General features: G+C 42.6%; 1 protein-coding gene across 26 annotated transcripts in view; it reads left to right on the forward strand.

Annotated features, from left to right (window-relative positions):
- Window positions 1–14,705, forward strand: part of MAP2 (microtubule associated protein 2) — a 350,150-nt gene extending 335,445 nt beyond the window's left edge. For 16 of the 26 annotated variants that reach the window (XM_034785842.1, XM_034785840.1, XM_034785849.1 and 13 more), the window contains 4 exons: window positions 142–234; window positions 1,626–1,707; window positions 5,258–5,370; window positions 10,594–14,705. In XM_034785842.1, the coding sequence (XP_034641733.1) occupies window positions 142–234; window positions 1,626–1,707; window positions 5,258–5,370; window positions 10,594–10,809 (504 nt within the window). In that variant the 3' untranslated portion in view covers window positions 10,810–14,705. The remainder of the gene's footprint in view (window positions 1–141; window positions 235–1,625; window positions 1,708–5,257; window positions 5,371–10,593) is intronic. The other 10 variants (XM_034785851.1, XM_034785852.1, XM_034785866.1 and 7 more) reach the window with 1 other exon arrangement.
- The last annotated feature ends 516 nt before the right edge of the window (window positions 14,706–15,221 follow it).

Consider the following 15,221-nt stretch of genomic DNA (forward strand, 5'->3'; position numbering starts at 1 on the left):
TAGCTGGCTGTATCCATTTGGCCGATGTTTAAACGTAAGTGCCCATACCACCAGTAGCAGTCACAGCCATCTTGGGTCCTCTAACCTGCAGACTGAAAGAACATGTGTACAGCATAGTAAGTTACCTCCAATTCCTTTTAGGTTAGAATTTTAAACAAGAAGATCGATTTTAGCGATATTCAGTCCAGATGTGGTTCCAAGGATAACATCAAACATTCTGCAGGGGGAGGAAATGTAAGTAGTGACGCTACCTCAGAAGGCGTCCTGACTGTGATGACCCACCTTGCACAGCCAGCCCTCTGTCTCCCCTCCTTCCAAGCACTATTTCCCTTCTTGCTTATGTTTCACATGTTAACTTGGTCTGGTAGTCTGTCAACCCTGTGTGTTCCATGGTGGGCTTCTGATCCTTCCCCACAGACCGCAGCAAATGTTTAGGATTCAACCAGGAAATGGATTAGGAGGAAGAGGATGAGTGCGTCTTTACAGCCATGGGTTTAGTCCTGCAAGGAGCTGAGTGTCCTTAGAGGCGCTAAGCAGCTACAGCTTCCACTGAACCCCAAAATAGGAGCCCAATGAGAGCTGAGGTTGCTCAGGTCTTACATGATCTGATCCAAGGTGACTAATTTCAAGGAAGTGACAAACACACTTTTCACTTATTACATTTTTCTTAAACTGCAGCGTTCTATCTCCCTCTGTCCCCGGTGAAAAGGCCAGACTGCCTAGATGCACACTGCTGCAATGTGGCTTCATTCACATTTGCTCACAATTCCACAGAAATCAGTCATTCATTCAAGCTCCTGGAAGTACCAGGGGAAGTCCGGGTTTACAGCAGATCTGTACATTTGCCTTCTTTAGGTCACCTCAGACAAAGTAACAGAAAGACCGAAAGCGTAGTCCATCTGTCATTCAAGGTTGGGTGTGCACTTCTGTCCCAGAGTCTCTCTCTCTCTCTCTCTCTCTCTCTCAGAAGACTATATAAAATTAACAGACTTAGATGACAGATAGACAGATAAAAGAGATACAAAATCAGGATAAACAGGGTTTAGACAGAAGGTCTGATTAGCCATTGTGTTACTCCCGTTTTATGCCAGTGTAACCCCATTATGGATTTAATCTGATGTAAAACTGGAGTCACTCAGTAGTGAATCACACTCAGTGTTTACACTGTACTTATGGGGACAGAAGGACATGGGAAGAGGTTTTAATCTGAAAATCAGGATAAGCCATGTGAAAGGGATGGTATTAAAAGGCCAAATTCCCAGGAAATAAGTATTCAAGAAAGGAACAAAGAAAGCAGACTAGAACAACGATATGTATCATGCCACACACAGCGCTTAGAGGCACCGCCTTTCACCACAAGAGGAAAGCTCAGAAGCTTCTTAGAAAATAACCCTTGTTTATCTTCTTGATTCACATCTTTGTTTTACTAATGAAAAGACTTAACACGCCACTGTCAGGTTCCTTGGCGGAATGGAAGCTTGCTGTATTAATCCAGATGTTTCTCACCTTTCTGGCATGATCTGTTCTCTGCTAACTATTTCTTCTTTTCCAGTGTTTTTCGAAGCTAGCGCTCTTCCTCTTTGCCCTTTGCTCTTCCTAAAACGTGTTTTGTGCACTTTCTACAGATACAAATTGTAACCAAGAAAATAGATCTGAGCCATGTCACTTCCAAATGTGGCTCCCTGAAGAACATCCGTCACAGACCAGGTAACGTAGGAATTATTTGAACTGATATGGCATATTAGGGGGGAAATCCTGCTTGCTTATCTCATGTGAATGGACCCACTGAAGCAACTTACTACTCATGCAAGTCATGTGAACAGGATAAGTGGAGGTTCTCTAATGTACCCACTTCTTAGGGGCTGGATGCTACGCACTCTGGCCTAATCTAGCAAAACCCTCACATCCTTAAAATTCAGCATGTGTTTAAATGCATTGCTGGTTCAAGGCTAGAATGTTCAGCAATGCATGCTCAAACCCACAGCTCAAGATGCTTACTGGTAGATACCTGAAGTAATGATAAAGATACTGCTTGCAGTCCATCATGAGATGATTATTAAGTGACAGCATACTGGAACATTAAGAGCTCTATTCCAATTTCAGATTCGCATATACATAATTTCAGAAAGAGTACCCTCAGCCAGCATCCTCCCTACAAAACTTTTCTCCTCTAGAAAGCGCATTACCCAAATCTAATAAACACACATCTAATATGCCTGTGCTCAAGGTGATGAAAATGGTGCATGATTCAACCCCCAAATGGGAAGTTTTTACCTTTACATAAGTGAGGACTAAATTCAGGGATATAAGTAGACCTCTGTTGAGGTCAGTGGAGTTACACTTGCTTACACCAGATCTGAATTTGGAGCAGGCTAGTTACATACTCCTGTCTGAAACCATAATATGAAGTATTTCAGATGCTCAGTATACTGGAATATATAGTGTACACAAGCTTCATATATGCAATCAATAAAGAACTAAATGATCATATATATATGTGTGTGTGTGATTTCACATATATATGCTAACAAATGTATTCAGATGCAAATCCCATGTGATCCTTAGGACTTTGAGTCCATATAGCAATGAATGTGTTACAGGCCTCCACATGTTGGGTTTGTTCATCTACGAAAGAAAGATCATGGTTACTAATATTCACTTAATAAATAATCCGAGTACAAATCACCACAAGTTACTAATGGAAATAATATAATAATAATATTCTTTATTTTATTTAATTGAGACATTTTCATATAAAGAGAGAGTGAAAAAGTTTGGGACTGCTTAGTTTAGAGCAGGGAACAGCAACCTTTGGCACGCAGCCCGTCAGGGAAATCCGCTGGCCGGCCGGGACGGTTTGTTTACCTACAGCATCCGCAGGTTCGGCCGATCGCAGCTCCCACTGGCCACGGTTTGCTGTTCCAGGCCAATGGGGGCTGCTGGAAGCTGTGTGGGCCAAGGGATGTGCTGGCTGCCGCTTCCCGCAGCCCCCATTGGCCTGGAGTGGCAAACCGCAGCCAGTGGGATCTGTGATCGGCCGAATCTGCGGATGCTGCAGGTAAACAAGCTGTCCTGGCTCACCATTGAATTTCCCTGACGGGCTGCGTGCCAAACGTTGCCAATCCCTGGTTTAGAGATAAGATTAATAAGAGGGGGCATGATAGAGATATACAAACTAATGATACAGGTGGATCTATTTACCTGTTCTCATAATACAAGTACAAGGGGAATGCTCCATTTAAACTGAAAGATAACAATTCTCTGTACACAGCTCAAATTTAATCTGTGGAACCTATGGCCACAAGATACCATTGACTCAAGTGGGAATTGCAGGTTCTCCACTGAGCCTCACTTCAGCAAATTACTAAAACACATAGAATCATAGGACTGGAAGGGACCTCGAGAGGTCATCTAGTCCAGTACCTTGCACTCGTGGCAGGACTAAATATTATCTAGACCATTCCTGACAGGTGTTTGTCTAACCTGCTCTTAAAAATCTCCAATGATGGAGATTCCACAACCTCCGTAGGCAATTTATTCCTATGCTTAACCACCCTGACAGATAGGAAGTTTTTCCTAATGTCCAACCTCAGCGGCCCTTACTTTAGTTTAAACCCATTGCTTCTTGTCCTATCCTCAGAGTTAAAGAGAACAATTTTTCTCCCTTCTCCTTGTAACAACCTTTTATCTACTTGAAAAACTGTTATGTCCCCGCTCAGTCTTTTCTTCTCCAGACTAAACAAACCCAATTTTTTTCAATCTTCCCTCATTGGTGATGTTTTCTAGACCTTTAATAACTTTTGTGGCTCTCCTCTGGAATTTCTCCAGGGTGTCCACATTTTTCCTGAAATGTAGCATCCAGAACTGGACACAATACTCCAGCTGAAGCCTAATCAGTCCAGAATAGAGCGGAAGAATTACTTCTTGTGTCTTGCTTCCAACACTCCTACTAATGATCATCCGAGAATGACGTTTGCTTTTTTTGCAACAGTGTTAAACTGTTGATTCACATTTAGCTTGTGATCCCCTATGACCTCCAGATCCCTTTCTGTAGTACTCCTTCCTAGGCAATTGTTTCCCATTTTGTTTGTGTGCAACTGATTGTTCCTTCCTAAGTGGAGTACTTTTGCATTTGTCCTTATTGAATTGCATCCTGTTTACTTCAGATAATTTCTCCAGTTTGTCCAGATCATTTTGAATTTTAATCCTGTCCTCCAAAGCACTTGCAATGCCTCCCACTTGGTATCATCCGCAAACTTTATAAGTGTATTCTCTATGCCATTATCTAAATCGTTGATGAAGATATTGAGTCCATCCTTATTCAGCAAAGTACTGGAGCAAGTGTTTAAATCCCATTGAAGTTATGATTATAGTATAGTATAGTAGAACCTCAGAGTAACAGACACCTCGGGAATGGAGGTTGACCGTAACTCTGAAATGTTCGTAACTCTGAACAAAGTACAGTTTGGGCTCCAGTTCCAGCAGCAGCTAAACTCTCTCCTCAGTGCCAGCAGCTTCCTTGCAGGTAGTTTCTTTCCCTAGATCAGACTGCAACCATGTCCCCTTCCGGCTGGGAGGGTGGGGTGAAAACAGCTTGTCCCTCTCCCAGCCAGAGGAGGGGAGCTTAAAACAGTCCCCTCCCCTCCCAGCCAGGAATGTGTGGGAAAACAGCGCCCCGCCCCTAACTGGGGGAAGGTGAAAGCAGCGCAGACCCCAGCGCTGCTCTGCTCTGCTCTGCCGGTTGCCTTGGGCTGGCAGCCCTAGCGTCTTCTCTACTAGATGTAAGTGGCTGCCCCATGCATGGGGTTGGGGTGGGGACAGGCAGCCCAGGTGTGCCTACCTTCAAGATACAGTACAGGCACAGTGCAGTGTTTGCTTTTTTTTTTTTTTTGTCTCCGCTGCTGCATGATTGGTTTCTTCACATGCTGTTCGGTTGGCCGGTCAGTCCGTAACTCTGGTGTTCATATCTTTGAGGTTCTACTGTATTGAAATGCTTTGCTGAATAGAGGGCACGGTGCTCTTCACTCTCAAAATCTGGCCCTTTATGAATTATTAGATCATATTTGACAGAGAAGTAATAAATGTCTGTGCCCAGACAGAACTGGGAGGGCAGAAAAAATAAGGCACTAATAGCTAATTCTGTCAGTTGATTTGCCTGGTTGGCCCTCAAGCTACATTTTCAGGAAACAAAACAAAGTGTATTTGAAATTGAGGACTACTTCATTTTCTTAATTTTTATTTGCTTTTGCTTGAATAGGTGGGGGACGTGTGAAAATTGAGAGTGTGAAACTGGATTTCAAAGAAAAAGCTCACGCTAAAGTTGGTTCCCTTGAAAATGCCCACCACACACCTGGAGGTGGCAATATCAAGGTAAGAAATCAGCCTGATGAACTGAGCTTCTTCCTTTGAGAATGCACTTCAGCCCAAAGTTAGCAGTGACATGAATCGTGGTGTAAATTACACAGCAGGTATACCTGGGTCAGAAAAATGAGTGTCACTTATATACAGGGCTATAGAGGTGAGAGCAGGAAAAGCAACTAACAGGAGAATAGAAGATAGAACCAGGTTACTTTTCTATGGTTGATCCTCTCAATCTGGAGCCAGTGACTCCCAGTCTGCTCCTCCTGATGCCCAATGCTTTTCCCTTTCCCCAGTTGAACTTCTGTTTTGCCTCCAGACCTCTACCTTTGCCACTATTCCAAATCCACATTGGGGTTTTCATAGAATCATAGAATCATAGAATATCAGAGTTGGAAGGGACCTCAAGAGGTCATCTAGTCCAACCCCCTGCTCAAAGCAGGACCAATTCCCAGCTAAATCATCCCAGCCAGGGCTTTGTCAAGCCGGGCCTTAAAAACCTACAAGGAAGGAGACTCCACCACCTCCCTAGGTAACGCATTCCAGTGTTTCACCACCCTCCTAGTGAAATAGTTTTTCCTGATATCCAACCTGGACCTCCCCCACTGCAACTTGAGACCATTGCTCCTTGTTCTGTCATCTGCCACCACTGAGAACAGCCGAGCTCCATCCTCTTTGGAACCCCCCTTCAGGTAGTTGAAGGCTGCTATCAAATCCCCCCTCATTCTTCTCTTCTGGAGACTAAACAATCCCAGTTCTCTCAGCCTCTCCTCATAAGTCATGTGCTCCAGACCCCTAATCATTTTTGTTGCCCTCCGCTGGACTCTTTCCAATTTTTCCACATCCTTCTTGTAGTGTGGGGCCCAAAACTGGACACAGTATTCCAGATGAGGCCTCACCAATGTCGAATAAAGGGGAACGATCACGTTCCTCGATCAGCTGGCAATGCCCCTACTTATACAGCCCAAAATGCCGTTAGCCTTCTTGGCAACAAGAGCACACTGTTGACTCATATCCAGCTTCTCGTCCACTGTGACCCCTAGGTCCTTTTCAGCAGAACTGCTACCTAGCCATTCGGTCCCTAGTCTGTAGCAGTGCATGGGATTCTTCCGTCCTAAGTGCAGGACTCTGCACTTGTCCTTGTTGAACCTCATCAGGTTTTTTTCTGCCCAATCCTCTAATTTGTCTAGGTCCCTCTGTATCCGATCCCTACCCTCTAGTGTATCTACCACGCCTCCTAGTTTAGTGTCATCTGCAAACTTGCTGAGAGTGCAGTCCACACCATCCTCCAGATCATTAATAAAGATATTAAACAAAACCGGCCCCAGGACCGACCCTTGGGGCACTCCGCTTGAAACCGGCTGCCAACTAGACATGGAGCCATTGATCACTACCCGTTGAGCCCGACGATCTAGCCAGCTTTCTATCCACCTTACAGTCCATTCATCCAGCCCATACTTCTTTAACTTGGTGGCAAGAATACTGTGGGAGACCGTATCAAAAGCTTTGCTAAAGTCAAGAAATAACACATCCACTGCTTTCCCCTCATCCACAGAGCCAGTTATCTCATCATAGAAGGCAATTAGGTTAGTCAGGCATGACTTCCCCTTCGTGAATCCATGCTGACTGTTCCTGATCACTTTCCTCTCCTCTAAATGTTTCATAATTGATTTCTTGAGGACCTGCTCCATGATTTTTCCAGGGACTGAGGTGAGGCTGACTGGCCTGTAGTTCCCCGGATCCTCCTTCTTCCCTTTTTTAAAGATGGGCACTACATTAGCCTTTTTCCAGTCATCTGGGACCTCCCCCGATCGCCATGAGTTTTCAAAAATAATGGCTAATGGCTCTGCAATCTCACCCGCCAACTCTTTTAGCACCCTCGGATGCAGCGCATCCGGCCCCATGGACTTGTGCACGTCCAGTTTTTCTAAATAGTCCCGAACCACTTCTTTCTCCACAGAGGGTTGGTCACCTTCTCCCCATGCTGTACTGCCCAGTGCAGCAATCTGGGAGCTGACCTTGTGCGTGAAGACAGAGGCAAAAAAATCATTGAGTACATTAGCTTTTTCCACATCCTCTGTCACTAGGTTGCCTCCCTCATTCAGTAAGGGGCCCACACTTTCCTTGATTTTCTTCTTGTTGCTAACATACCTGAAGAAACCCTTCTTGTTACTCTTAACATCTCTTGCTAACTGCAACTCCAAGTGTGATTTGGCCTTCCTGATTTCACTCCTGCACGCCTGAGCAATATTTTTATACTCCTCCCTGGTCATTTGTCCAATCTTCCACTTCTTATAAGCCTCTTTTTTGCATTTAAGATCAGCAAGGATTTCACTGTTTAGCCAAGCTGGTCGCCTGCCATATTTACTATTCTTTCTACACATCGGGATGGTTTGTTCCTGCAACCTCAATAAGGATTCTTTAAAATACAGCCAGCTCTCCTGGACCCCTTTGCCCTTCATGTTATTCTCCCAGGGGATCCTGCCCATCTGTTCCCTGAGGGAGTCAAAGTCTGCTTTTCTGAAGTCCAGGGTCCGTATTCTGCTGCTCTCCTTTCTTCCTTGTGTCAGGATCCTGAACTCGACCATCTCATGGTCACTGCCTCCCAGGTTCCCATCCACTTTTGCTTCCCCTACTAGTTCTTCCCTGTTTGTGAGCAGCAGGTCAAGAAAAGCTTTGCCCCTAGTTGGTTCCTCCAGCACTTGCACCAGGAAATTGTCCCCTACACTTTCCAAAAATTTCCTGGATTGCCTGTGCACCGCTGTATTGCTCTCCCAGCAGATATCAGGGTGATTAAAGTCTCCCATGAGAACCAGGGCCTGTGATCTAACAATTTCTGCTAGTTGCCAGAAGAAAGCCTCGTCCACCTCATCCCCCTGGTCTGGTGGTCTATAGCAGACTCCAACCACAACATCACCCTTGTTGCTCCCACTTCTCAACTTTATCCAGAGACTCTCAGGTTTTTCTGCAGTATCATACCGGAGCTCTGAGCAGTCATACTCCTCTCTTACATACAACGCAACTCCCCCACCTTTTCTGCCCTGCCTGTCCTTCCTGAACAGTTTATATCCATCCATGACAGTACTCCAGTCATGTGAGTTGTCCCATCAAGTCTCTGTTATTCCAATCACATCATAGTTCCCTGACTGTGCCAGGACTTCCAGTTCTCCCTGCTTGTTTCCCAGGCTTCTTGCATTTGTGTATAGGCACTTAAGATAACTCAATGATCGTCCCTCTTTCTCAGCATGAGACAGGAGTCCTCCCCTCTTGCGCTCTCCTGCTTGTGCTTCCTCCCAGGATCCCATTTCCCCACTTACCTCAGGGCTTTGGTCTCCTTCCCCCGGTGAACCTAGTTTAAAGCCCTCCTCACTAGGTTAGCCAGCCTGCTGGCGAAGATGCTCTTCCCTCTCTTCGTTAGGTGGAGCCCATCTCTGCCTAGCACTCCTTCTTCTTGGAACACCATCCCATGGTCGAAGAATCCAAAGCCTTCTCTCCGACACCACCTGCGTAGCCATTCGTTGACTTCCACGATTCGACGGTCTCTACCCCGGCCTTTTCCTTGCACAGGGAGGATGGACGAGAACACCACTTGCGCCTCAAACTCCTTTATCCTTCTTCCCAGAGCCACGTAGTCTGCAGTGATCCGCTCAAGGTCATTCTTGGCAGTATCAGTATTTTAGTCAGTCTAGTAATCCTGACCCAATGGCTGTCTTCAAATCTCCTTTGTTCCAGGGCTCTCTGGGTGAGTAGTAGTGTAGAATCACATTACATGCCTCTGACCCCAGAGAATTTGTAAAGTGCATGAAATTTGAAAACAGAAGGCAGACCAGCAGGATCTGTTTATATTTTCCCATGTATTTTTTAAGATGCCAGAAAACTGAACCAAATTTTTAGAAATTTGGAGTTTGGTTTTAAGTTTGGGCTGAAATTCAGTCCGGGTTTTTATTCTAAAGGTCACTCCTGTAAGAAACACAGTTAGTTGTGCAAAACTTACTCTTCCACCTAATGTCATTGAATCACAGAGGGCCATTGTATTGGCATACAAAAAGAGAGAAGGACTTTCAGTGAACATTAGGCTCCTAAGTGCCTACGTCACATTTGAAAATGGGGCTTAGGCGCTCTTGATAATGATACCTCAACTCCAATTGATTTCAATGCAAACTGGACGCTAATTCCCTTTAGACACCTTTGAAAATCTCAGCCACTCTGTATTGAATAGCACTGGGTGACTATTACAAAAATGCTCTAGGTATATTCCTTTCAGCCATGCTCACTGGCCTTTTGTGTATGCTTCCTGTGAACATTTCATTTGAGCAACATTCAAACAATGCGAATATCAGAATCACATAAACACATGTGCATATTCACTTTGCCCCAGCAAGTACTTACACTGGCATTGCTTGTGTGGTCATCCAGTCAGAGAACTGAAACAATATCACGACTGTTGTAACCAACCACAGCAAACCAATGCAACTCAAACAGGGTGAAATTCATGCTCGTGCAGAGGGCCAGCTCAAGGCCTATGCACCACTCAAGTCCCACTTTAAGCCTTGGGATGATGCTCTGCGCAAGGGTGGATTTAACCCATTACAGATATTGAATACTCACAGAGATACGCACATGTTCAATCCTTACGAGGCTTTTTTCAAAAAAGAAAAGACATTTCAGACCAATAAAATGTAGAATAATATATGAATTCAATGAAGACATAACATGCACATGGATATTCAGTAATAGAGGCAAAAGATGGTTTTTTTTCAGTCCTGCCTAAGGGAGTTAGGTACCCAAATCCCACTGAAAGTCAGTGGACTTTGGGTGCCTAATCCCATTAGGCACCTTTGGAATCCCAGCCTAGATTTATTAGATACATTTTTGTTGTGTTAACACTTGGTGGGAATCATTGGCAGGCTCATAGGACAGGGCCCGTCGGCTAGAGGACGTGCTCCAGCAGTGGTGGCCCAAGCAAAGGTGGTGACTGAGTGACTCCTGAGTCCAGTGCTGTGAGGCTGTTGATCACCTCCTGGCAGGGGCTGAGCTCTCTCAACTCCCACTGACTTCAAGAACTGAAGATGATCAGCACCAACAGGTCCTATGTGGGAAGGAGAGAGTTGGCCGCACACTGAAAAGGTGGGATGGTGTGTGACTAGGAAAAGGTGTCACCACAGAAGGCAGGAGTTTCAAATCAAATCAGCAATAGAAGTAAAGGTTTACATGCATTTTGCCTTTCTTGAACAGATTGACAGCCAGAAGCTAAACTTCAGAGAGCATGCTAAAGCCCGTGTAGATCACGGGGCCGAGATCATTACGCAGTCACCAGGCAGGTCCAGCGTGCCTTCACCGCGCAGACTCAGCAACGTCTCGTCCTCTGGAAGCATCAACCTGCTGGAATCCCCTCAGCTTGCTACCCTCGCTGAAGATGTCACGGCCGCCCTTGCTAAGCAGGGCTTATGAATTTGCTCCATTTAGCAGTGTATGAAGTAATAATATTTAGACATGAGCTCTTGGCAGGAATGGGCTCAGAGCAGGTGTTACATTCATTCTTTACCATGTCTAAAATTAAGTCACATCCCAAGACTGTAGCAACCATACAATAAAAAAAAAAAACCCAAAATAATTAAATAGATGCAGAAATTGGCCTGATCTCCATTTACAGCAGGAAGACACTGGCTTTACATGGGTATGCAATTGCAGTGTATGACATTGGACGATTATTGTCGCTCTGCTCTGTCTTGCATGGAGTACCGTACTATGATAAAATGCATTTTTACCTTTCCATGTGCCTGAGGGCCATTCACCTCTTTCTGACTTGCTACTATCCCAAGTTGCTCATTTCACAGTTCTGTTGATGGGTGGGAGGAAAAAAAAGTCGCCCATTGTAACTTATTACAGGTTAAATTAAACTGAAGAGCCTAGTTACCGGATGGGAAGGGCATATAAAGGAAATCAAGTTTAATTTTAAAAAGTGTTATTTTGTATAAATGGGTAGAAGGAGAAAGACTGGATTAAGTTATTAACGTTTTGGGGCCTGGATAATTATGTCAGTGTATAGCTGATTCCAATAAATTATTTAACTGATAACTAAAAATAGTAGTTGAAAAACATTTGAATTGTGCTTGAGGAAGTGGCATTTTTAAAACAAAAACGCTGTTGAAAGGAAGCACTTCCATTTCAATGGGCTTGTGTCTGATTAGAATGTCGGTTAAGCGGCTAGATTTGTGTACACACTACCGGTTTCACATCCTTTCCATCTGTTTGATACAGTATTATAGATATATATATTTCTCTGTGGCCATTTGTGATACGCCCTCATATACTTGAATATTATACTTCTTTATTCACAGTATCTGTGTCTCTTGCACCCTTTGGTGTTGCAATTTTAGGTATGTAAAAGTAGATGTTAGCAGGGTTTTTTTTCCCTATTCAGAAAAAAATACATAAAAAGACAAAAACGTTTAGCATGAAATTGCTTTCTGTAACAACTAAAAGCCGTGACCCTGTTTTAGTGTCAGATGCAAGTCTCTTCTGTGATGCTAGAAAAATTATTCCTTTTCCCCACCCTCCTTTTTTCACCAAGACTGATTTTGTGAGTTCCAGATGTTTAGAAAAAGGGTTTCCAAAGAGGTGGGTTTGGATTCTGGATTTTTTTAAATCAAAAACAGTTTGGTTTTAGCTTTTTTTTTTTTAAACTTCTGTAGTAACAATGAATGTTGGATTTATTTCATTGAATTTTTTTCTTTTGCTAAAGTTGAAAAAAGTATTTGGGTGTCATTCCATACCTTCAGTAGTGTCTTATGTGTACACTCGGGCACTCTGGTAGTATAGCAGTAAATACTGTAGAGATACCAATAAATTATAATTAATAAATTAAATAGATAGATAAAATGAACTCCCTAGCCTGGATCACCAAGGTGACTGAATAGATAAATAGGGCATCTTTAAATCTCAACAAAGAAGCAGCAAGTGTATGTTGACTATAAAAAGTATAAGAAAAGTGTACATAAACTTGCAGAGAGACACATAAACATCAGATCTAAGGGAGTTACTTGTGAGAACTCCAACACAACATTATGGACACTAAGAAAACACTGCTGAAGGTAATATGGTGGTATTACTCATCAGTGGATAACAAATCTGCTGATGTTATGTACAGTAGGTAGACATTATAAAATGACCAATTTACACACTTGCAGATTGTTGGCTCTCTTCCTTTTGAAATCTCTAGCTAATCTTTACACTGTCAACTGAGCTAGATATGAATTGTGTATTAAGTCAACCTTGTGTATTGGAAGCTTTTGAGTACTCTGTTCTTTTTAGTGTGTGTGTGTGTATGTGTGTGTGTGTGTGTGTTGGGGATTGATCTGAAAAGAACATAGAGATGATGTTTGTGTCTGCGCAGAAGATTCTTATACTTAATAGCAAAGGATTCCACAGAATTAAATTTAGTATTAATCTGCACAAATACTAAAGAGTAAATCTTCGGTGTGGTGAATGGAGATTTTGGCCAAGCAGTTGTTCCCCATGGCATTAAGATGAATTATATGGCTCAAACTCCATGCACCTTACTGAAGATGAACTCCTAAATAGCCCCACACATCAACTCCGCAAAAAGCGTTTTCACACTCTAAAGCACGGAATGCTGTTTGTAAGTCAGTTATTTTATACAAAAGACATGGAGTTTAGCAACCATCTAAAGTGCATCAAGAGGATTCTGATTTCTGCCTTGTAATTGCTGTACTGTTGCTTAGAATAACCAATGGGAATTTACTTGGAAATAATGTTTGGTGTGGTCCATAAAAATGTCTTGCCATTGTTTAAGAAAAACAAAAAGAGGAACAAGAACAGTATTTCTGATCATGTTGCTCTCCATCAATTAATGTAGATGCGCCGTGCAGTGTTTTTATTATGCCTTTTGCCAATGTTAGGAAGAGCCTAAGGTACTCTTCAGCCTCAGCGTCACTGAAGTTGAACACAGCTGGTCAGAACAGTATTTAAACTATGACTCAAGTACTTTTTATCCTGCTTTTAAAAAAAAAAAAAAACCACATTCTGTAGATGGTGAAGTTTAGTTATTGCACATACACATCCAAAGTCAAACTGATGTAACACACCATTTCATGCTTTGAAATGAGCTTTCTTGTCTTAATTCAAGCAAAGTCCTTGTAATCAATAATTGTCCTTCCATAGAAAGAGTTCTAGAACTTTTGTGAGGAGCTAGATGAAGATAAAAGAAACCAAGAGTTTATGTTAAATAAAATGCGAGTTACGTTACGCAACTCTAGATATTCACTGAAAAAGCTCATAAGAATCTTAACTTCTCAAGAAGAGTGTCAGTTTAAAAACTTTGCAAGCACTTGGTGGCCATGTTCCAGTTTTCTGGAATCCACGTCTTTAACAGTGCTATTCTATGGCAAGTTTAGCCAGTCAGTGACATCTAAGAGCCAACTTCTCTCTATTTGTAACAGTGAATAAATAGAAAATTTAAATTAAGCCAAATCGGATAGTCATGGGAGAATCAAAACTGAGTATATTTGTTGAGTGGTAGGACAATGGAAAAGGCACTCTGGGTGTCTCTACATCTGCAAAATATCTGTTTCTATGTAATCCTAGGCAGGAAGAAATCCAGTAAAAGTTGAGCAGAACTTGGTCCAGCAACAATGAAGGAGAAACTAACAATGATGAGGATACTCCTGTGTCCACTAGACAACACATATTTTCACTGTACAGCAGTAAATGGTATTAGCCAGCTAACACTATGTTAATGTACAGTAGCAACATTTCTTTCCTCATTATGACTGCTTGCAAATATATATAAACTGGCCTATCTACACAACCCAAAGGGAGTTGAAAGGCGGTCTATGTGGACTACTGTATATGAGAAAAGTTTTTGCTGGGCTGGACCAAAATATTTTCTGAAAATCAAGTATGAACATCTCTTCAAAGACAGATGTCTTTAAGTGTAGATCACTTTTGTTATATAAAATGAAGCAGATAGAATTTTAGCCTAGGTGTGTGTAGAGCTCACTCGCTCTTAGTAATCTTACTCAAGCAATGCCCTCTGCAGGAAAAGAATTTACTTTCAGACTTAAAGGTCAGGCAAAAAAGCCACTTCAACTTTAGCAAAGAGAAAAACGAAACAAAAAAAATCATATTCTGTATGCTGGGATTTGGAGGAATACAGTCTGCCGTTACAAACCTGTGTTTTTTCTGATAATTCTAGAGCCTGTTACCATAAAGAGACATTTCTTGAATGGCTGGTGGTAGTTAGTTCATGTTTTTCAATCCAATTTGCAATTGTATTTGTTGCTGTATAGTGATTGTTTTGCAAAATAAAATTGCTTGTCATCTAACCACTTGTATCTTTTATTTGTGATGCAGATTATATCCCCATCCACTCACTGCATATCGTGGTATTGCTTTTAAGAAAATATAAAATAACATATACCTACTAGCAATGCATACAGTCAGGCTTAAGATGAGTCAGAACAGATGAAGTAGTGGCTCTCGCTTACTCTCCATTATTTCTTGCCGAAGTACTCAGCTTTACAACCAGCACATCAGCCTTTAGGGAAATATTTCTCTGCTTCATATGAATGAGTTATTTCCTTGTTTATCCTGGACTTCTAGCCCAAATATGAAGGTTAGCTTGACTGTGGATTGAACAGTTAGGTTCCTGAGATAAATAACTGACCTCATGAGTAAATCAACTTTCCTCTGTTCTTCAAAATTTTTAGACTGACTTTAGTACTTTTGAAGATGTCTCTGGAGGCTTAAGTCATCTGTTGCACCCCAGAACAGGTACAGCACAGACAGTGGCTTTACAAATTTCCCTGTACTGCCCCTCTAGTGTACCTCACTCCTGATTT

The sequence above is a fragment of the Trachemys scripta genome, chromosome 11 (assembly GCF_013100865.1).
Source record: "Trachemys scripta elegans isolate TJP31775 chromosome 11, CAS_Tse_1.0, whole genome shotgun sequence".
In the NCBI taxonomy this organism is placed as follows: Eukaryota; Metazoa; Chordata; order Testudines; family Emydidae; genus Trachemys; species Trachemys scripta.